Source organism: Saimiri boliviensis, chromosome 2, assembly GCF_048565385.1.
Source record: "Saimiri boliviensis isolate mSaiBol1 chromosome 2, mSaiBol1.pri, whole genome shotgun sequence".
NCBI classification, from domain to species: Eukaryota; Metazoa; Chordata; class Mammalia; order Primates; family Cebidae; genus Saimiri; species Saimiri boliviensis.
This window is the reverse complement of record NC_133450.1, coordinates 222,775,463-222,796,984: the sequence shown is the minus strand read 5'-3', so window position 1 is coordinate 222,796,984 and position 21,522 is coordinate 222,775,463. Positions and strand designations below refer to the sequence as shown.

Here is a 21,522-nt window from a genome sequence, read left to right as displayed (position 1 = left end):
CAATTTTAGTAGCTATATACTAGTCTAACAAAGTTATAATTTGCCTAATTCTGTATTGTTTGATTTATAGGCTTATTACCAGTTTTTGATTCATTTACTTGGTTGTATAAACAATACAACAGTAAACTCTTTACTTCCATAGATGTTTGCATTGTGTGTGCGGTGAGATTATTTCCCCAAGCTGAATTCCCAGAAGTGAGACTATGAAGTCAAAGCATACATGATTACATATACATGACTTATGGTTCTTCATAAAGCTCTGGTCACTTATGATCAGATAATTATAGGAGAATTACCTATAGAGTTATTGATAGATTTATCGACAGCTAGATTTCCAAATGTCACTGGAATGATCAACATGGGTGTGAATCAGCTTATCTGAGATGTGGGTAATTCAGAGTTGATAATGTATTTCTCTAGAAGAACTACTGTAAATGCACTCTTATCAGCAACTTTTGACCACTGGTCAAGTTGATTGAAGAAAAGAGTTTTAGAGGTTGTTTGGTGTAGCTCCAGCCTTTGAGTCTGTCTGGGCTTTTCCGCAATGATTATCACTAATCACATATGAGAAATTTGTGAAGATTTACAGCTCCAGAAGGAGAACCAGGAGGTTCTTGCCAATATTTTCTGGAATTCCAAGAAAACCTCTCCCTGCAGGTGGAAAAATATGGTTCATTACTCACAAAGTGTTGGCCAGAAGCAGAATCATTCTTGGCAGCAGCCACCTTAAGAGTCTAGAGGAAACAATTATACAATACTTTCAGTGACTCACTAAAATGTTTATAAACCTGAGACCTATGTGCTTACAGACCCCACATTACTTAGAATTGACCATTTAACATTTTTCCCGAGGTTTCTGAAATGTTTGAAAATTGATACTGCACTAAAACCTGTAACATTCTTTCTAAAGTTAGATATTGAATAGGTCCTATTTATGGACCGTATGAAGGGGCTTAATTTCCTATCAGCAAGTTCTGCAGCAGGGACTGGCTCCAATACATTTAAGAAAACAAAATGTTCTTATAAGAGATGACAGCAAATAGGTAAAGCTTAGCATTAAGGAGAGTAAAAACTAAAAGGAGTTTATGTCTATAATCTAGCTACTTACAAGTTCACTACTGATTTTTTTTTTTTTTTTTGAGATGTAGTTTCACTCTTCTGATTTTTTTTTTTTTTTTTTTTTTTTTTTGAGATGTAGTTTCACTCTTGTTGCCCAGGCTGGAGTGTAATGATGCGATCTCAGCTCATGGCAACCTCTGCCTCCTAGGTTCAAGCAATTTTCCTGCCTCAGCCTCCCACATAGCTGGGATTACAGGCACCTGCCACCACACCTGGTTAGTTTTTGTGTTTTTAGTAGACACAGGGTTTCACCATGTTGACTAGGCTGGTCTTAAACTCCTGACCTCAGGTGATTCACCTGTCTCAGCTTCCCTGGGTGCAGTAGTTCATGCCTGTAATCCTAGCACTTCGGGAGGCTGAGGCAGACGGATCATGAGCCCGGGAGTTCGAGACCAGCCTGGCCCGACCAGCATGGGGAAACCCCATCTCTTAAAAAAAAAAAAAATTCTTTTTAAATGTTATAATTCATGTGATAATGTACTTAGTAAACGGGACACTTAAATTATTTTCTTGATTTCATGGGCTTGAAATGTGATCTTGGATTTCGTGTTTCTCCTTTTGTAAGCTGGAATTAATGATACTTTCTTTTCCTTCTGGGAATTTTGAGAATTACTGGACTCACATTTGATATCTCACCTGAATCTTGTTCGGCATCTGTTTGACATCTCTCCTTAGATGCCTAATGCATCGTCACCATTGCACCTTTGTCAGCAGGCACCTGAGTCCAGCAGGTGGGAATGATGGCCCCAGAATGCTGCAGTGCAGTGACCCTGTTAACCCACCCCAAAACAAACTTTGTTCTTTTTGGAGGCGGAGTCTCACTCTGTCACCCAGGCTGGAGGGCAGTGGCACGATCTCAGCTCACTACAACCTTCGCCTCCCAGGTTCAAACCATTGCCCCACCTCAGCCTCCCAAATAGATTACAGGTGTGTGCCACCCTGCGCAGCTAATGTTTATACTTTTATTAAGAGAGACGGGTTTCGCCGTGTTGGCCAGGCTGGTCCAAGAGTCCTGACCTCAGGTGATCTGCCTGCCTTGGCCTCCCATAGCGTTGGGATCACAGGCGTGAACCACTGCCCCGGCCCCAAAACAAACTTGTGATCCCCCAAAGTCCTTATCCATGTTCCATTCCAGTCTGCACTCCCTCCAGTTCTCAATAAATAGGGCATCTTTTCTTAAACTCAGGTGCTCTGGCCAAAAACATAGTCACCCAGGCTTTTCTCTTACACTCCATCTCTAATCTGTTAACAAGTCTAGTTGGCTCTGCCTTCAGTAAATGATCTGAGTCCAAACACTTCTCACCCGCTCATCCACATCTATCCCTGTCTACCACATTGTGTGCCTCATCAGCTCTCACCTGGAGGAATCTGCTGAGCCTCCTAATTCATCTCTCTGCTTCCGTGCTTACCCTGCGGCCAGTGATCTAATTGCCCATCTCCATCTCAGAGCTGCCACCAGCTCTCCCTTAGAGAGTGCACGTGCAGCAGCGTCCCCATGCAGCAGCCAGCTTGACCTTGGAATAATGTGGACCAGACCATGTCACTTCCTTTTTTGTTGTTGTTGAGATGGAGTCTCGCTCTTATCACCCAGGCTTGGAATGTGGTGGCGTGATCTCAGCTCACTGCAGGTTCTCCCAGGTTCAGGCAGTTCTCCTGCCTCAGCCTCCCAAGTAGCTGGGATGACAGGCATGTGCCACCACGCCCAACTAATTTTTTTTTGTATTTCACTACGTTGGCCAGGCTGGTTTCAAACTCCACGTCCAATGATCCACCCATCTCAGCCTCCCAAAGTGCTGTGAGCCACCATGCCCAGCCATCACTTCCTTCCTTTCTTTTTATTTTTTATTTTTTTTAATTCTTTTTTTTAAAGACGGGGTTTCACCATGTTGGTCAGGCTGGTCTTGACCTCCCGACCTCAGGTGATCTGCCCGCCTTGGCCTCCAAAGTGTTTGGATTACAGGCGTGAGCCACCACGCCTGGCCTCTTTTTTTTTTCCTTTGAGACGGACTTTCGCTCTTGTCACCCAGGCTGGAGTGCAATTGGCGCGATCTCGGCTCACTGCAACCTCCGCCTCCTGGGTTCAGTCAATTCTCCTGCCTCAGCCTCCTGAGTAGCTGGGATTACAGGCATGCACCACCATGCCCAGCTAATTTTTTGTAGTTTTAGTAGAGAGGGGGTTTCACCATGTTGACCAGGATGGTCTTGATCTCTTGACCTCGTGATCCACCCGCCTCGGCCTCCCAAAGTGCTGGGATTGCAGGCATGAGCCACTGCGCCCGGCCTAGGGATTAGAATTTCAAGGAATGTGAAGACAGGATTGTTTTGAAAAACAGATCAAAGATCGCTGAAGTCTAGGTAAATTGCTGCATGTGGAGCCTTCTGGGCGAGAATAACTGAGGAACAGTGAGCAGAGGAGCAGCCAGAGAAGGAGGGGGAACCCTGGCCTCACTGCTGCTTAGGCCTGACCCTGGCCCAGTGCCTCATGCCCTCAGTGTTCAGGGTGAAGTCAAGCAACTGAGCATGAGGCTGGGAGGTAGGCATTTAGAAAATTCTGAACACGTTCATTAGGAAGCTGTTTTTATTGTAGATGGACTTGGGAAAATCAGCCTTACTAAATAAAAGCAGAATGCGTGTTCCTTAGTGAATGTTTCTGGTTTCTGGTTTGGGTTTTAAGTGGGGTACGAAATCCCCACTCGAACAGCACTGAGGCGTTTTGCCATTACACCACATGGTCCTTATAAATATCCACACCCCTTAGATTTCTCGTTAAATTAAAACTGGGAATCCTGATTCAGACTTGGAAGCTGTTGGTGTTCAAACCCACTACTACACTGTGAGTTTAGGGAAGCACAGTGTTTGTCTCAGACATGTTTTCTGGAAGCGCCTTCTTTCTTTGCCCTTTTCAAGTCTTTGTTTCTTTGTTTGCATCTGTGGAATCTGAGTTTTATTTAAAATTCCAGATGGTTGACTGTTCTCTGTTGAGTGTTTATTCTTACTTTTTTTTCTCCTTTTTTTGAAATGGCTGTTCTCACATCAGTGCCATATTTTGCTCTTTTAACTGTTAATGGTTTAATATCTATATAAATAGCAAAAATGAGCAGCTGTTGTACCTAATTGCAGCGTGAATACTAAACATTAGCATACCATTTGTGCGAGTTTGTCTCTTCTGTCTGCGATTTCTTGCAGTTCAGTAAAATTGTCTCAAAAGCTTTGCCATGGTCGTTTTTCTTAAAGTTAATGCTTGCTTATTTTAGATTCTCTGCGATTTTTTTTTTTTTTTAAATCCCAGACACCTCTGTTCACTGGGAAATTTCTAAAAAAAAAAAAAAAAACTTAAAGGATGATTTGATCTATACAGACTTTTATTTCAACTAAAAAGTTGAAAGAAGTAAGTATAGCTGTCACCCCAGATACTACTAAGGTTTTTTTTTTTTTTAAGTGTATTATTATGTTTTAAAAGACACTAAAAGCATCTCATTACAGCAGAAAGTGAGAATCGTTTCTCTTGGTCTCTAGAAATGGCGTCTCCTGCCTTTTCTGATAGGAGAGAAAGGAGCTGTGATGACTTCATTCCATGGTTCCAAAAGGAGCACTTTTTATCTTTGTCCAGAGAACAATTCCTCCTTCTTTAGCGCTTAGAGGCACACTTTTTAGACACACACTTGCTCACTGTCCAGAGAAGCAATGTTCTGTCATTGTTGGTAAACAACAAATACGTCTGGCAAAGCTGGTTTATTTGTTTAACTTTGTAACTGTTAAAATAGCTTTTCCGGTGAAAGTAGGGAAGATAGAGCTAGAAACAGCCCTTGCTATTTAGGTCACTGGAGTCACAGAGCACTGAGGGCTTTTGTTCCATCCCTTAATTTCCTAAAGGATCCCCCAGCACAGACAGTTTTTTGTATGTTATGGCCAAATAAATGATAGAAGGACAGGTATTGTGAAAAAGGCTGGGTCTAGGTGTGGTGGCTCAGGCCTGTAATCTCAACACTTTGGGAGGCTGAGGCAGGCATATCACTTGAGGTCAGGAGTTCGAGACCAGCCTGGCCAACATGGTGAAACCCCGTCTCTACTAAAAATACAAAAATTAGCCAGGTGTGGTGGCATGTGCCTGTAATCCCAGCTACTCAGGATGCTGAGGCAGGAGAATCACTTGAGGTTAGGAGTTTGAGACCAGCCTGGCCAACATGGTGAAACCGCATCTCTACTAAAAATACAAAAATTAGCTGGGCATTGTGGTGCATGCCTATAGTACCAGCTGCTCAGGAGGCTGAGGCAGGAAAATTGCCTGAATCCAGGAGGCTGAAGTTGAAGTGAGCTGAGATTGTGCCACTGCACTCCAGCCTGGGCAACAGAGACTCCATTAAAAAAACAAACACAGAAAAAAAAAGGCTGGAAGGAAGGTGGGCGTCATCCACCATCTCCTAAGCCCCATGAAATGGTAGGATGGTAATTGCAGTTTTCAGGTAGTGGTTTAATAATGCAGGGAGAAGTGTGACCGAGGAGTCTTCATGAGAGGGAACTTACCAGCAAATTCAAGGTGCCCACTGTGCCTGATACACAAATACATATTTGTTATACATTTAAACTAAGGAGCAGCAAGATAATTTATGGATTTTTCAATCAAAATCATCCCTTGTGTTTTTAAAATACGACTTTTTTTTTGAGATGGAGTTTCGCTCTTGTTGCCAAGGCTGGAGTGCAATGGAGCAATCTCGGCTCACCACAACCTCCACCTCCTGGGTTCAAGTGATTCTCCTGTCTCAGCCTCCTGAGTAGCTGGGATTACAGGCATCTGCCACCATACCCAGCCTTTTTTTTTTTTTTTTTTTTTTTTTACTAGAGACAGGGTTTCTCCATGTTGGCCAGGCTGGTCTCGAACTCCTGACCTCAGGTGATCCACCTGCCTTGATCTCACAAAGTGCTGGGATTACAGGCATGAGCCACTGCACCCGGCTGACTTTTTTTTTTTTTTTTTTTTTTTTTTTTTTTAAGACTCTTGTCTTGGGAGAAGATTTCTTTTACATCAAAGCTGAGGTGACATGTCACAGGCATTGTTTGTCATTGCCTGGGCTTCTGTGTACATTTCCTCTCTTCACCCATGGTGTTGCCCCAAGCTGGAGGGAGCTTTCACTTTGTTAAAACATTCACTTTCAGTGTTGCTGGAGAGAGAGAATGTAAACTTAGAGTACAGTTCTGAATTGGTACTGAGGTTTTCTCTTGCTTTTTATGCCTGTCTTTGAATCTCAAAGTAAAACCTTTGGGAGCGGCTGTATCTCTTCAGCAAACTGCATAACTCGGTGCTCTGGCTTGGGAAATGTGGATCCTTCTCTTGGCAGAGAAGTAACCCGGTAAAGACTTTCAGGACCAGAGGTGCCTTCCGGAAAGGGCACAGTTGAGCCCAGGTGGTTTGAAATGGACGCTCTCGTCTCCTGGGAGTCCTCCCTGAAAGTGTGGCGTTCGAACACTTGCTTGCATTTTCTGCATGTTCCCTTCCAACGTCTAGAGTTTCCATAACCCTGCCCTCAGCTCTACTTCTTAATTCTTCCACAGCCTGGGTTCCTTCTTTTCTGTTCTATCCCTGTGTCCATTACAAGAGTTGAAAAACGAAGCTCCAGGGGACGACCCCTGGGTTTGCAGAGACCAGAAAATTGCTGGATAGATTGACTGCAAAGAGGCGCTTAAAACAGTGAAACTCGACCTCAAAAGAGAGACGAGAAAACATTCCCTTATAAAGAAGCACTGTTCTAAATCTGATGTTGTCTCTGCGTCTCTGCCTTCCCAGCCTTCCAGTTGTCCGCGATCTTTTCTGACTCTGCTAAGTCCTAGGTTCTGCCGAGGTACGGGAAAAGCTCTGAGGTTGTACCTAGGGGACCTCTTTGTTTCTATCCTTCCTTCACCTGACCTTCTCCATACTGTGCCCCTAACACCAATGCTTAACCTTGTGAGCCAGAAAACAGCACATTCAAACCCAGTAAGTGACGGAAGGTTGGTTATTAAAAGGAGCATTTACAACGGGGCGGACGGGGCTTGGGAAAAGCAGTAAGGATGGTGCAGCACCCTGGAGCTAGTCAGAGTAGGGACCTGCCGTGACCCCCCCCAGGCCTCACAGGGCTGAGGAAGCCTTCCAGGAATTTCATAGATTAGGAACTTCAAAGATTAGCTGCATGCAGGTCACCACCTGACTAGAGCCGTGCCCTTTGGTTCAAAGACCCAGCCAACCTGTATCATCTCAGCAAGGAGAAGCTGCAGGTACAATTTGCTGCCCTCTGGTCACCCAGAATCTCCTTGTGGCAAATCTCATCAGAACCACAAGGCAAGGGTTCATGAGATCCCTGCATGGGAGCCTCTGGGGATGCAGAACAGGGTGGAGAATGCACCTGGGAAATTCGCAGGACATTGACCGAGTCAGCGATGGTGCAGTGGAAGGATATTAAAGGATTTAGGGGCTGGGTGTGTGGCGCACGCCTGTCATCCCAGCACTTTTGGTGTCCAAGTCGGGCGGATCACTTCAGGCCAGGAGTTCGAGATCAGCCTAGCCAACATGGTGAAACGCCGTCTCTACTAAAAATACAAAAAAATTAGCTGGGCACGTTGGCTTGTGCCTGTAATCCCAGCTACTAGGGAGGATGAGGCAGGAGAATCACTTGAATCCAGGAGACAGAGGTTGCGGGAAGGCGGAGGTCACAGTATGCTGAGGTCACACCACTGCCCTCCAGCCTGGGCAACAGAGCAAGACTCCGTCTCAGAAAATAAAAAACAGAAAGGATTTAGGGAACTGGTGATTTTAGGTCACTGAACGAAAAAGGACACCGTTCTCTTAACATTTCTGCATATTTCTAGCATTTCCTTCCTTGGCATCTTTGTTTTCTTTGGTCTCTTGGCTTTAACTACCCAGTTTATGTGAAAGACTCCCAAACTGGTGTTTAGTGCAGACCACTCCCTGAGCTCAGACCCGTGAGTCCAAGTATATATTAGTGTCTCTCTCTTTCTTTTTTTTTCTCATTTTTTTTGTTGTTGTTTGTTTGTTTGTTTGTTTTTGGGGTTTTTGTTGTTGTTGTTGTTGTTGTTGTTGTTGTTGTTGTTGTTTTGAGGCAGAGTCTCCCTCTGTCACCCAGGCTGGAGTGTGCTGGTGTGATCTCAGCTCACTGCAACCTCTGCTTCCTGGGTTCAAGTGATTCCTGCCTCAGCCTCCTGAGTAGCTGGGATTATAGGCACACACAATCATGCCCAGCTAATTTTTGTATTTTTAGTAGAGATGGTGTTTCAACATTTTGGTCAGGCTGGTCTCAAACTCCTGACCTCATGATTCACCTGCCTTAGCCTCCTAAGGTGCTGAGATTACAGGTGTGAGCCACCGTGCTTGCACCCAGCCTTTTTTTTTTTTTTCTTGAGGTGGAATATCTGTCACCCAGGCTGGAGTGCAGTGGCACCATCTCGGCTCACCATAACCTCTGGCTCCCGGTTCAAGCGATTCTCCTGCCTCAGCCTCCCCAGTAGCTGGCATTACAGAGATGCGTCACCACGCCTGGCTAATTTTTGTATTTTTAGTGGAAATGGGGTTTCTCCATGTTGGCCAGGCTTGTCTCAAACTCCTGACCTTTGGTGGTCTGCCCACCTCAGCCTCCCAAAGTGCTGGGATTACAGGAACGAGCCACCGCATCCAGCTAGTCTCTCTACTTGGGAGTCTCAAGGAAATATCAGCCTTAACACATCTGAAACTACGTGTATGATCTTCCTTCCTCAGACCCAATTCTCTGTCTTCCTTCTCCTACAGCTCAGACTGACAATTTTGGAGTCACTCTGGGCTGCTCATTATTGCACATCTGATCCCATCTCCCAGAAAATCCTGGAGGTTTGGGTGATCAAAGGGTGCCCAGAACCTGACCCCTCTCACGACCTGCACTGCTCGCTACATATGACCTGTCCACGTTGCAGTCACTCCAGGATTGTGACAACAGCCTCCTACCATCTGAAATCTTCCCTTCACAACATCTGTGCTTAGAGATACTCATCGACTCCAGTTCATTCAGACAAAAAAGCCTACAAGACCCTGTGCAACTCCCTCTTTCTTCTCTGACCTCACGTGATGTATTCTGCCCAAGGCTCCTCCAGATCTAGCTCCCAGATAACACCACACCAGAGCCTGCCGCAGGGCCTTTGCAGATGGCAAGGAGGGAAATTTATCTTCGGATTGAAAATAATCCAATATTGAAAACAGCCATGCACACAAAACACACAAAACTCTTATTCAAGTGTTTGTAGCAGCATTTTTCTTTTTTTTTTCTTCGAAGTGGGGTCTTGTTCTGTCACCCAGGCTGGGGTGTGGTGGCATAAGCTCGGCTCACTGCAACCTGCCCCCCAGGTTTTAAGCAGTTCTCCTGCCTCAGCCTCTGGAGTAGCTGGGATTACAGGTGCTTGCCACCACATCTGGCTAATTTTTTTCTTTTTTTTCTTTCTTTTTTTTTTTTTAGACAGAGTTTCACTCGTTACCCAGGCTGGAGTGCAATGGCGCGGTCTTGGCTCACCGCAACCTCCGCCTCCTGGGTTCAGGCAATTCTCCTGCCTCAGCCTCCTGAGTAGCTGGGATTACAGGCACGCGCCACCACGCCCAGCTAGTTTTTAGTATTTTTAGTAGAGATGGGGTTTCACCATGTTGACCAGGATGGTCTCAATCTCTTGACCTCGTGATCCACCCGCCTCGGCCTCCCAAAGTGCTGGGATTACAGGCGTGAGCCACTGCGCCCGGCCTAATTTTTTTATTTTTAGTAGAGACGAGGTTTCACCATTTTGGCCAGGCTGGTCTCAAACTCCTAACCTCATGATCCACCCGCCTCAGCTTCCCAAAGTGCTGGGATTACAGGCATGAGCCATGGTGCCCAGTAGCATTTTTCACGATAGCCCACACCTGGAAACAACCCAAATGTCTATCAGTTGTTGAATGGATAAACAAAATGTGGGATAGCCACATAATGGAATAATTATTTGGCAATAAAAAGGAATGAAGTACTGATACACATGACAGTGTGGAGCCTGAAATCATGCTAAGTGGACATTAGGAGATAATGGACACATCCCAGTCACCAGAAGCCTCCGACTGCATTTCCATTTATAGGAAACATCCAGAATAAACAAATCCAGAGACAGAAACAGACCACCTCGGGCTGAAGAAGGTGGAGGGTAATGGCTAGGAGGTACAAGTTTCTTTTAGGGGTAATGAAAATATTCTAAAATTGGTTATGGTGATGGTTGTACAGTTTTGTGACCGCTGAAAACCATTGAATTGCTCAGTTTAAATGAGTAACTCATAATATTTGAATCACATCTCAAAGCAGTTAAAAAAGATGATCGGAGCGATTGCTATCTTAATAAAACATTCCTGTCATTTTCCCAAGTGGCATATATGTCTTCAAATTTTATTTTATTTGTTTTGTTTTGTTTTTTGTTTCTGAGAAAAAAGCTTGCACTGTCTTCCAGAGCGGGAGTACAATGGTGCTATCTTGGCTCACTGCAACCTCCACCTCCCGGGTTCAAGCAATTCTCCTGCCTCAGACTCCTGAATAGTTGGGACTATAGGCGTGTGCCCCCACGCCCGGCTAATTTTTGTATTTCTAGTAGAGACAGGGTTTCACTGTGTCAGCCAGACTGGACTCGAACACCTGACCTCGGATCTGCCTGCCTCGGCCTCCCAAAGTCCTGGAATTACAAGTGTGAGCCACCTTGCCCAGCCTACTTTATGTTTTTGAGATGGGGTCTCATTCTATCACTCAGTCTGGAGTGTGGTGGCATGATCCTGGCTCACTGCAAGCCTCCACCTCCCAGGCTTAAGTGATCCTCCCACCTCAGCCTCCCAAGTAACTGGGACTATAGGCTTGGGCACTACCATGCCTGGCCAATCTTCAAATTTTATACAATTGTACCTAAAGCTGTAAAGGGAACTCGGTGACTCCTTTTTTTTCCCCCAAGTGAAACTTGTTTTATTTGTGATGACTATTCTTGTTTTCATTTCCACATTAAACTTTTTATTCCCTTTTTTTTTTTTTTTTTTTTTTTTTGAGGCAGGGTTTCACTGTGTCATCCAGGCTGGAGTGCCGTGGCGCAATCATAACTCACTGTGGCAGTGTCAACATCCCTGGGCTCAGGCGATCTTCCCATCTCTGCCTCCAGAGTAGCTGGGACTATAGGTCTGTGCCACCACATCCACCTAATTTTTCAATTTTTTGTAGAGAGGGCATCTCACTGTGTTGTTGCCCAAGCTGTCTTCAACTCCTTGGCTCAGGTGATTTTCCCGCCTCAGCCTCCCAGAGTGCTGGGATTACAGATGTGAGCCACTGTGCCCGGCTACTCCTTTAAACTCTTACATTTCTTTGGAGCACACATCCTAGAGGTTCAGTATTTAAATGCTGTTTAAGCGGACGAACACGTTTTCTCCTGGGCTCATAAGAGCAGCAGAGGGTACTAATGTGTTTTCCCCTTTGCAGAACTTCCACGATGGCCGGAAGGCACAGCAGCACATCGAGAGTTGCTGGAAGCAGCTCGAATCTGTAAGTGAACAACGCGCGGCAAGAGGGAATGGCTTTATCGATTTTCTTTCTTTTTTTCTTTTTTGAGATAGTGTCTCGCTCTGTTGCCCAGGCTGGAGTGCAGTGGCGTGATCTTGGCTCATTGAAGCCTCTGCCTTCTGGGTTCAAGTGATTCTCCTGCTTCAGCCTCCCAAGTAGCTGAGATTACAGGCACACACCACCACGTCTGGCTAATTTTTGCATTTTTGGTAGAGATTGGGTTTTGCAGTGTTGGCCAGGCGGGTCTTGAACTCCTGCCCTCAAGTCATCCACCCTCCTCAGCCTCCCAAAATGCTGGGATTACAGGCAGGAGCCACTGTGCCCGCCCTAAGAAATGTCTTTATAGATTTTTTAATTTCAACTTAATTTAAGCTTGAATCAATCAGTAAGTGAAAAACATGCACACGAAAACACTAATGAAACATCTTTATAGATTTCTCATTTAATTTGTTTCTAGAACCATTATCTAAAGTTGAACCAAAAGAGCTCAAGTTCAGTATTCTAAACGTCACATGAAAAGAACAAAGACTAGACAGTTTTGATGGAAATAAATGCAGATTTTAAAATAACTTCTGGAAATTATGACATAGAAGAAATCAATTCAGAGAAGAGTGTTCTTGGGCCGGACATATTGGCTCACGCCTGTAATCCCAGCAATTTGGGAGGCCAAGGTGGGAGGATTGCCTGAGCTCAGAAGTTCAAGACCAGTATGGGCGATATGACAAAACCTAGTCTCTACAAAAAATACAAACGTTAGCCGGCTATGGTGGTGCATGCCTGTAGTCACAGCTACTAGTGGGACTGAGGTGGGAGGATCGCCTTAGCGGGGAAGGTCGAGGCTGCAGTGAGCCGAGATGGTGCCACTCACTGCACTCCAGCCTGGGTGACAGAGTGAGACCCAGACTCAAAAAAAAAGAGAAGAAAAAGAACAATGCTCTTTGGGGGATTTAGATAAAATTACGTCTTCTCATAGGACTCATTGTTTCATAAATAATGATTTTCCTCTGATTTTAGAGTAAAAGGCGATTTGAACGCGATTGCAAAGAGGCGGACAGGGCACAGCAGTACTTTGAGAAAATGGACGCTGACATCAACGTCACAAAAGCAGATGTTGAAAAGGTGAGGTGAAGGCTCAAGTGTGGGCCGGGCACGGTGGCTCACGCCTGTAATCCCAGCCCTTTGGGAAGCCAAGGCAGGTGGGTCACCTGAGGTCAGGAGTTCAAGACCATCCTGGCCAACATGGTGAAACCCCATCTCTACTAAAAATATAAAAATTAGTTGGGTGTGGTGGTGGCTACCTGGAATCCCAGCTACTCGGGAGGCGGAGACAGGAGAATCTCTTGAACCTGGGAGGTGGAGGCTACAGTGAGCCAAGATCGTGCCACTGCACTCCAGCCTGGGCAGCAAGAGTGAAATCTTGTCTCAAAAAAAAAAAAAAAAAAGAAAAGAAAAGAAAAAAGAAAGCTCAAATGTGTCTTTCATTTCCCCTGTGAGTGTTCATCACCGACTGCCTGTCCCCAGGTTCCTGTTTCTGATGTAGCCACAAAAGGCACTTGACAGGGGATCGTTTTCATTTTGCGTCAGCCACTGTGGGGACCAGAAGCTCAAGTGTGGGGACCCTTCAGTGTTAGGATTTGAGGCATTTATCTGTTGAGTCACCAGGGTGATAAAGTGGAGACTTAGACCACGAGCAATCTGGGAGCAACGTTCCAGAAGGTGGTGGCTCTTAATGGCTTTTCAAAGAGAAAGTCCGTTTCTTGAGAGCTGGAGGAGACACGACAGGGCCATCTGGAAGAGCTTGGCTGCTCGTAATGGTTCCTTTAGAGCCGTAAAGAGCTTCCCTGCTTGCCTGTCTTCTAATTGATTCCACCTGGTTGATAACAGTGAGGTCGTAGTTGAAGGCTGGGATGTTTAAGGCCTCTCAAAAGCTTTTCTGTAAATGGACTTGTATTGCCAGTTAGAAATGTTATAAAGCATACGCTGTTTCTCATTGTGGCTCAATATGTGTTTTTTCCCTAGAAGCTGAACTTTCTTTTTATAAAAGTCATCAATACAGTGTAAACAAAATTAGGCTTTTACATAACAGGATTCATTCATGACTGCCCATGGCTGTTTGGGCATTCACAGCCTCATGCTGTATGTGGGTGAAAGCACAGAGTTTTCACAGATTTGTTGAGCTTTTGGCAGATTAGAGATGAGTTGAGCTGGGAAATAGTGTGAACTATTCTTTGTCCAATTCTGCCAAATCCTTGCTTGAAGACTAGGTATACGTTAGCATTATTATGCCTTCCTCTCAAATTATTTAATATCTTAAAATACGTATTCTTGCCAGGTGCTATGGCACACACCCCTAGACTGAAGTGAGAGGATCGCGTGAGCCCAGGAGTTCAAGGCCAGACTGGGCAAGAGAGCCAGACCCCATCTTGGGCGGGGAAGTGTTCTCAATATCTGTATTTGATCTCAAAGTGGAACTACTTACTTAATACATTAATTTGCTGCTAAAGTTAAATATTTAAAATGTTATTCAATTAAAATAAGTTAGATTGGCCCAAAGTTTAAAACAATATTTTAGGTTGAATGGGGCAAATCAGTGTATGTATCATTCATAGATATACATATTTATATATTTATATATATATGTGTGTGTGTGTGTGCTAAAAAGTATATTTGCATATGTTTTAGAGATAATGAGATGCCATCTCTATTTTTATTTTGTTTTTTATGTTTATTTTTATTCTTTATCTTATTTATTTATTTTTGAGACAGAGTCTCACTCTGTTGCCCAGGCTGGAGTGCAGTGGTGCGATCTTCGCTCACAGCAACCTCTGCCTTCAGGGCTCAAGTGATCCTCCTGCCTTAGCCTCCCCAGTAGCTGGGACTACAGACACCTACCATGCCCTGCTAATGACACTGTCTGTAAATATATAAATAACATACATATGTATATTTTTAGTGGGGCATGTTGGCTCACGCCTATAATCCCAGTACTTTGGGAGGCCAAGGTGGGCAGATTGTTTGAGTCCAGGAGTTCGAGTTCAGCCTGGGCAACATGGTGAGACCCTGTCTCTACAAAAAATACAGAAAAATTAGTGGGGCATGGCGGCACATGCCTGCAGTCCCAGCTACTCCAGAGGCCGAGGTAAGAGGATTGCTTGGGCCAGGGAAGCAGAGTTTGCAGTGAGCCACAGTCCTGCTGCTGCTTTTCAGCTTGGGTGATAGAACCAGACCCTGTCTCAAAAAAAAGCACTTGATCTCTAAACTGTCATTTTATTTCTGTTTTGTTTTTTCTGTAGAGATGGTCATATCACCAGCAAGTAATGATAGTTGCATTTTTTCCCCACTCTTCATGCCTTGTGTTTATTTTTTCTTATCTTAACTCTGCTAGTTATGCCCTCTGTTCTACTGAGTCATCGTTATGGACTTCCTCAGCTTGTTCCTGATTGTAAAGAGAGTGCTTCAAAAGGTCCCCCGTTAAGAATGATTTTAATATACCCTTTATTGGTTAAACAATTTTCCTTTTCCTATGTTGCCAAGAGCTTTTTTTAAAGCTTGACTTACTATTGAATATCATTAAATATTTGTTCTGCTTCCTTTAATTCATTAATGTAGTCAATTATATTAATCAATTTTTTTACATTGAGCCAAGTTAGTGTTCCTGGAACAAATTCAACTAGATTATGATATGTTATGTTTTTATGCATGGTTGAATTTGTTTTGTTAATATTTTACTTAAGATTTTTTATTGAAACGGTCTGTATTCATTGAAATTGGTCTATGATTTTCCTTTCTTGTCTGTTAAATCTACTTTGCATTACTTATGAGTTTTGGGGTGTTGGCACTTTTTTTCTGAAATAATGTATATAAAATTAAGATCGCTATTCCTTAAATGTTTTATGATAATTGTTTGTGTAAAGCAGTTAGAAACTACTGATTCCATTTTTTATTGTCTACTTCTGGGTCGATCCTAGTGGATTATCTTTTTGTAGGAATATATCCATTTCATCTTACATTTTCAAATTCATTGGCAAAAAGTTGCCCATAATCATAATATCTTCTCACCTTAATTTTTTTTTTTTTTTAATTGAGATGAAGTCTCACTCTGTTGCCCAGGCTGGAGTGCAGTGGCGTGATCTCAGCTCACTGCAACCTCTGCCTCCCAGGTTCAAGCGTTTCTCTTGCCTCAGCCTCCTGAGTAGCTGGAATCAGGCACACCCACCATGCCCGGCTAATTTTCGAATTTTTAGTAGAGATGGGGTTTCACCATCTTGGCCAGGCTGGTCTTGAACTCCTGACCTTGTGATCCACCCATCTCCACCTTCCAAAGTGCTGGGATAACAGGCATGAGTCACCGTGCCCGGCTCTCACCTTAATTTTTACTGTATATGTTATATTTCCCCCATGTACTCCTGATACTGTTTTTTTAATACTTTTTTCTTTTTTTTCTGGATATGTTTTTTTTTCCTTTTTCTTTTTTTTCTCTTTTTTTTATGGCATTCAGTACTATTGGATGTGTTTTTTAAAGGAATTACTTACATGTATTTTATTTTATTTTTATTTATTTATTTATTTTGAGACTGAGTTTCGCTCTTGCTACCCAGGCTGGAGTGCAATGGCGTGATCTCGGCTCACCGCAACCTCCGCCTCCTGAGTTCAGGCAATTATCCTGCCTCAGCCTCCTGAGTAGCTGGGATTACAGGCACGTGCCACCACGCCCAGCTAAATTTTTTATTATTTTTTTGTATTTTTAGTAGAGACGGGGTTTCACCATGTTGACCAGGATGGTCTCGATCTCCTGACCTCGTGATCCACCCGCCTCAGCCTCCCAGAGTGCTGGGATTACAGGCTTGAGCCACCACGCCCGGCCATGTATTTTGTTATATTATTATTTTTTATATGTAGATACGGCATCTCGCCATGTTGCCCAGGTTGGCCTAAGCCTTAGTTAGCCTCCTAAAATGATAGTATTACGGGCATGAACCACTGTGCCCAGCTTTAAAATAATTGTTATCAGTATTTGCTAAGAGCCTACATACCAGATTTTATCTTTGTGGAGCCTCTCTTTTCTATTTTTATTTTCTATTTTATTTAACGTCTTCCTTCCACCCCCATTCACCTCCTTCTCCTTCTATCATTACCTTTGGATTTATTCCATTACCCTTTTAAAAAGTTGTTTTAGATGCTTACTCAGTCTTTATTTTTTCCAGAATAAACATTAAGATGACAGTCTTCCCACTTAAGTACCGTTTTTTCTGTATCTCACATATTTTGGGACGTGGTATTACTAATGTCGTCTGTTTCCAGATATTTGTCCTTTCTTTTACGGTTTAATCTCTCACCTATGATTCATTTAGAAGCATGGTTTTAAATTTTCAAATATATGGCATATTTCAACTTTTGTAACAGATTTCTTTCTTTTCTTTTTTTTTTCTGAGATGGAGTCTCACTCTGTCACCCAGGCTGGAGTGCAGTGGTGTGATCTCAGCTCACTGCAACCTCTGCCTCCAGGGTTCAAGTATTTCTCCTGCCTCAGCCTCCCAAGTCCTGGAATTATAGGGATACCCCACCACGCCCGGCTAATTTTTTGTGTGTGTTTTTAGAAGAGACAGAGTTTTACCACGTTGGCCAGGCTGGTCTTGAACTTCTGACCTGAAGTGATCCACCTGCCTCAGCCTCCCAAAATGCTGGGATTACAGGTGTGAGCCACCGCACCCGGCCTGTTTTTGTGGTTGTTGTTGTTGTTGTTTTTGAAATGGAGTCTTGCTCTGTTGCCCAGGCTGGAGTGCAGTGGGGCAATCTCAGCTTCTGCAACCTCTGCCTCCCAGGTTGAAGCCATTCTCATGCCTCAGTCTCCTGAGTAGCTGAGATTACAGGCATGTGTCACCACACCCAGCTAATTTTTGTGTTTTTAGTAGAGTCTGGGTTTCACCAGGTTGGCCAGGCTGGTCTCCAGCTCTTGACCTCAGGTGATCCACCCGCCTGGGCCACCCACAGTGCTGGGATTATAGGTATGAGCCATCACACCCAGCCTTAGCCTGTTTTTCATGCTCTTCATGATATTGTTCAAGTTCACCATTACAAGAAAGCTCACCTGTGATTGTTTCCAAACAAATATGCTGTGAAAAACTGCAGATAGACCAGCAAGACTTCTGGGTTATACTAAGATAATTCCTCCATATAAGAAGTCACATAGGCTGGGCCCGGTGGTCACACCTATAATCCCAGCACTTTAGGAGGCCAAGGTGAGTGGATTACCTGAGGTCAGGAGTTCAGGACCAGCCTGGCCAACATGGTGAAACCCTGACTCTACTAAAAAAAAAAAAAAAAAAAAAAAAAAATTAACCAGGCATGGTGGCGGGTGCCTGTAATCCCAGCTACGTGGGAGGCTGAGACAGGAGAATCACTTGAACCCAGGAGGTGGAGGCTGCAGTGAGCCAAGATTGTACAATTGCACTCCAGCCTGGGCGACAGAAGTGAAACTGCATCTCAAAAAAAGAAAAAAGAAGTCATGTAAAGCTGGGTGCAGTGGCTGGTACCTGTAATCCTAGCCCTTTGAGAGGTCAAGGCAGGAGGATATCTTGAGCCCAGGAGTTTGAGACAAACTTTGCAACATAGTGAGACCTCATCTCTCCAAAAACTTTTTAAAAAATTAGCCTAGCATGGTGGTGTGCACCTGGAGTCTCAGCTACTCTGGAGGCTGAAATGTGAGGATCACTTGAGCCTGGGAAGTAGAGGTTGCAGTAAGCCAAGATTGTACCACTACACTGCAGCCTGGGTGACATAGCAACACCCTGTCTCAAAAAAAATAAATAAGGAATGTATCCAAGACTGAGTGATCTAAAAAGAAAAAATAATAAAGTAAAAAACTAACTAAATAAAATTATATAAGAAGATACAAGTCAGCTGGGCATAGTGGCTCATGCCTGTCATCCCAGCACTTTGGGAGGCTGAAGTGGGAGGAATGCTGGAGGCTAGGAGTTCAAGACCAGCCTGGCCAACATAGAGAGACCCTGTCTCTACAAAATAATTAAGAAATTAAAGGCCGGGCGCGGTGGCTCAAGCCTGTAATCCTAGCACTTTGGGAGGCTGAGGCGGGTGGATCACAAGGTCAAGAGATCAAGACCATCCTGGTCAACATGGTGAAACCCCGTCTCTACTAAAAATACAAAAAATTAGCTGGGCATGGTGGCGTGTGCCTGTAATCCCACCTACTCAGGAGGCTGAGGCAGGAGAATTGCCTGAACCCAGGAGGCGGAGGTTGCGGTGAGCCGAGATTGTGCCATTGCCCTCCAGCCTGGGTAACAAAAGTGAAACTCTGTCTCAAAAAAAAAAAAAAAAAAAAAAGAAATTAAACTGGGCATGGTGGCACACACCTGTAATCCCAGCACTGCAAGGCTGAGGCAGGCGGGTTACCTGAGGTCAGGGGTTTGAGACCAACCTGGTCAACATGATGAAACCCCGTCTCTACTAAAAATACAAAAATTAGTCAGGCATGGTAGCACATGTCTATAATCCCAGCTACTCAGGAGGCGGAGGCAAGAGAATCGCTTGAACCTAGGAGGTGGAGGTTGCAGTGAGCCGAGATCGAGCCACTGCACTCCAGCCTGGGTGACAGACGGAGACTCCATCTCAAAAAATAAAAAAAGATACAAGTCATTAACTGAGCATGGTGGTTTGCACCTGTAATCCCAGCTACTTAGGAGACTGATGTAGGAGGATCTCTTGAGCTCTGGAGGTTAAGGCTGCCGTGAGCAGTGATCACGCCCCTGCACTCCAGCCTGGGTGACAGAGCAAGACCTTGTCTCAAAAAAAAAAAAAAAGAAAGAAAGAAAAGAAAACGGTACAAGTCATTGCAGAGAAACCTGCAAGGTTCAGAGAACACTGTGTGTAATTACGAATGTGTGTTTCACGGAACTTTATCTATGGTGATGGAGGCCTAGACTAGAGGGGGTGGTCCAGGAAGCAGGCATTACCTGGGTTCATTACTAAGCTGCATTCATGTCAGTTTTCAACTTAGGGTTTGGAGTCCACATGCTCTAAATTCTGGCCCTTTGTGATTCAGAAATTTCCAGGATGACTTTTTTCTTTATTGTTCTCTCTGAGGCCAGATCCAAGGCAGTTGAACTCTTTTTTTTTTTTTTTACGTTAAATTTTAGATTATTGTATTTATTTATTTATTTATTTTTATTATATTTTAAGTTCTGGGGTACATGTGCAGATCATGCAGGATTATTACATAGGTATACACATGTATTGGTGGTTTGCTGCATCCATCCCCCCCGTCATCTACATTAGGTATTTCTCCTAATGTTATCCCTCCCCAATGCCCCCACCCCCTGCTATCCCTCCCCTAGCTCCCTCATTCCCTAACAGGCCCCGGTGTGTGATGCTCCCCTCCCTGTGTCCATATGTTCTCATTGTTCAACACCCACTTAGGAGTGAGAACATGCAGTGTTTGGTTTTCTGTTCTTGTGTCAGTTTGCTGAGAATGATGGTTTCCAGCTTCATCCATGTTCCTGCAGAGGACATGAACTCATCCTTTTTTATGCCTGCATAGTATTCCACGATGTATATATGCCACATTTTCTTTATCCAGTCTATCATTGATGGGCATTTGGATTGGTTGCAAGTCTTTGCTATTATAAACAGTGCTGCAGTGAGCATATGTGTGCATGTGTCTTTATAGTATAACAATTTATAATCCTTTGGGTATATACCCAATAATGGGATTGCTGGGTCAAATGGCATTTCTATTTCTAGATCCTTGAGGAATTGCCACACTGTCTTCCCCCATGGTTGAACTAATTTACACTCCCACCAATAGTGTAAAAGTGTTCCTGTTTCTCCACGTCCTCTTCAGCATCTGTTGTCTCCAGATTTTTTAATGATCACCATTTTAACTAAAGTGAGATGGAATCTCAATGTGGTTTTGATTTGCATTTCTCTAATGACCAGTGATGATGAACATTTTTTCATATGTTTGTTGGCTGCATAAATGTCTTCTTTTGAAAAGCGTCTGTGCATATCGTTTGCCCACTTTTTGATGGGGTTGTTTTTTTCTTGTAAATTTGTTTAAGTTCTTTGTGGATTCTGGATATTAGCCCTTTGTCAGATGGGTAAATTGCAAAAAATTTTTCCCATTCTGTTGGTTGCTGGTTCACTCTAATGATTGTTTCTTTTGCTGTACAGAAGCTCTGGAGTTTCATTAAATCCCATTTGTCTATTTTGGCTTTTGTTGCCATTACTTTTGGTGTTTTAGTCATGAAGTCCTTGCCTGTGCCTATGTCCTGAATAGTGTGGCCTAGGTTTTCTTCTAGGGTTTTTATGATGTTAGGTCTTATGTTTAAATCTTTAATCCATCTGGAGTTAATTTTTGTATAAGGCATCAGGAAGGGGTCCAGTTTCAGCTTTCTGCACATGGCTAGCCAGTTTCCCCAACACCATTTATTAAACAGGGAATCCTTTCCCCACTGCTTGTTTTTGTCAGGTTTGTCAAAGATCGGATGGTTGTAGATGTGTGGCATTACGTCTGAGGCCTCTGTTCTGTTTTTTTTTGTTGTTGTTGTTTGTTTGTTTCTTTTTTGCTTAGGATTGTCTTGGCTATGCGGGCTCCTTTTTGGTTCGATACGAAGTTTTAACTTTTAAAAAGTGCACTTGCTGAATCCAAAGGTGATTTTAGGACTTTGGACATGTGCTGCCAAATTGAATTACTATCCTCAACTTTCTTACACTGGGAGCCTCATTTTGCTATTTTTATGTAAGTACCACTTACCTCCTCTCCAAGGATTTGATGAATTACCCAATTTTGGCATCACAAACTTTGAAGCTGAGGGAGCAGCTGTGTCTA

General features: G+C 43.8%; 1 protein-coding gene across 25 annotated transcripts in view; it reads left to right on the top strand.

Annotated features, from left to right (window-relative positions):
* Window positions 1-21,522, top strand: part of FNBP1 (formin binding protein 1) — a 168,817-nt gene that overhangs the window by 86,099 nt on the left and 61,196 nt on the right. For all 25 annotated transcript variants that reach the window (XM_039475166.2, XM_074395465.1, XM_074395463.1 and 22 more), the window contains exons 5-6: window positions 11,598-11,660; window positions 12,693-12,797. In XM_039475166.2, coding sequence (XP_039331100.2) covers window positions 11,598-11,660; window positions 12,693-12,797 — 168 coding nt within the window. The remainder of the gene's footprint in view (window positions 1-11,597; window positions 11,661-12,692; window positions 12,798-21,522) is intronic.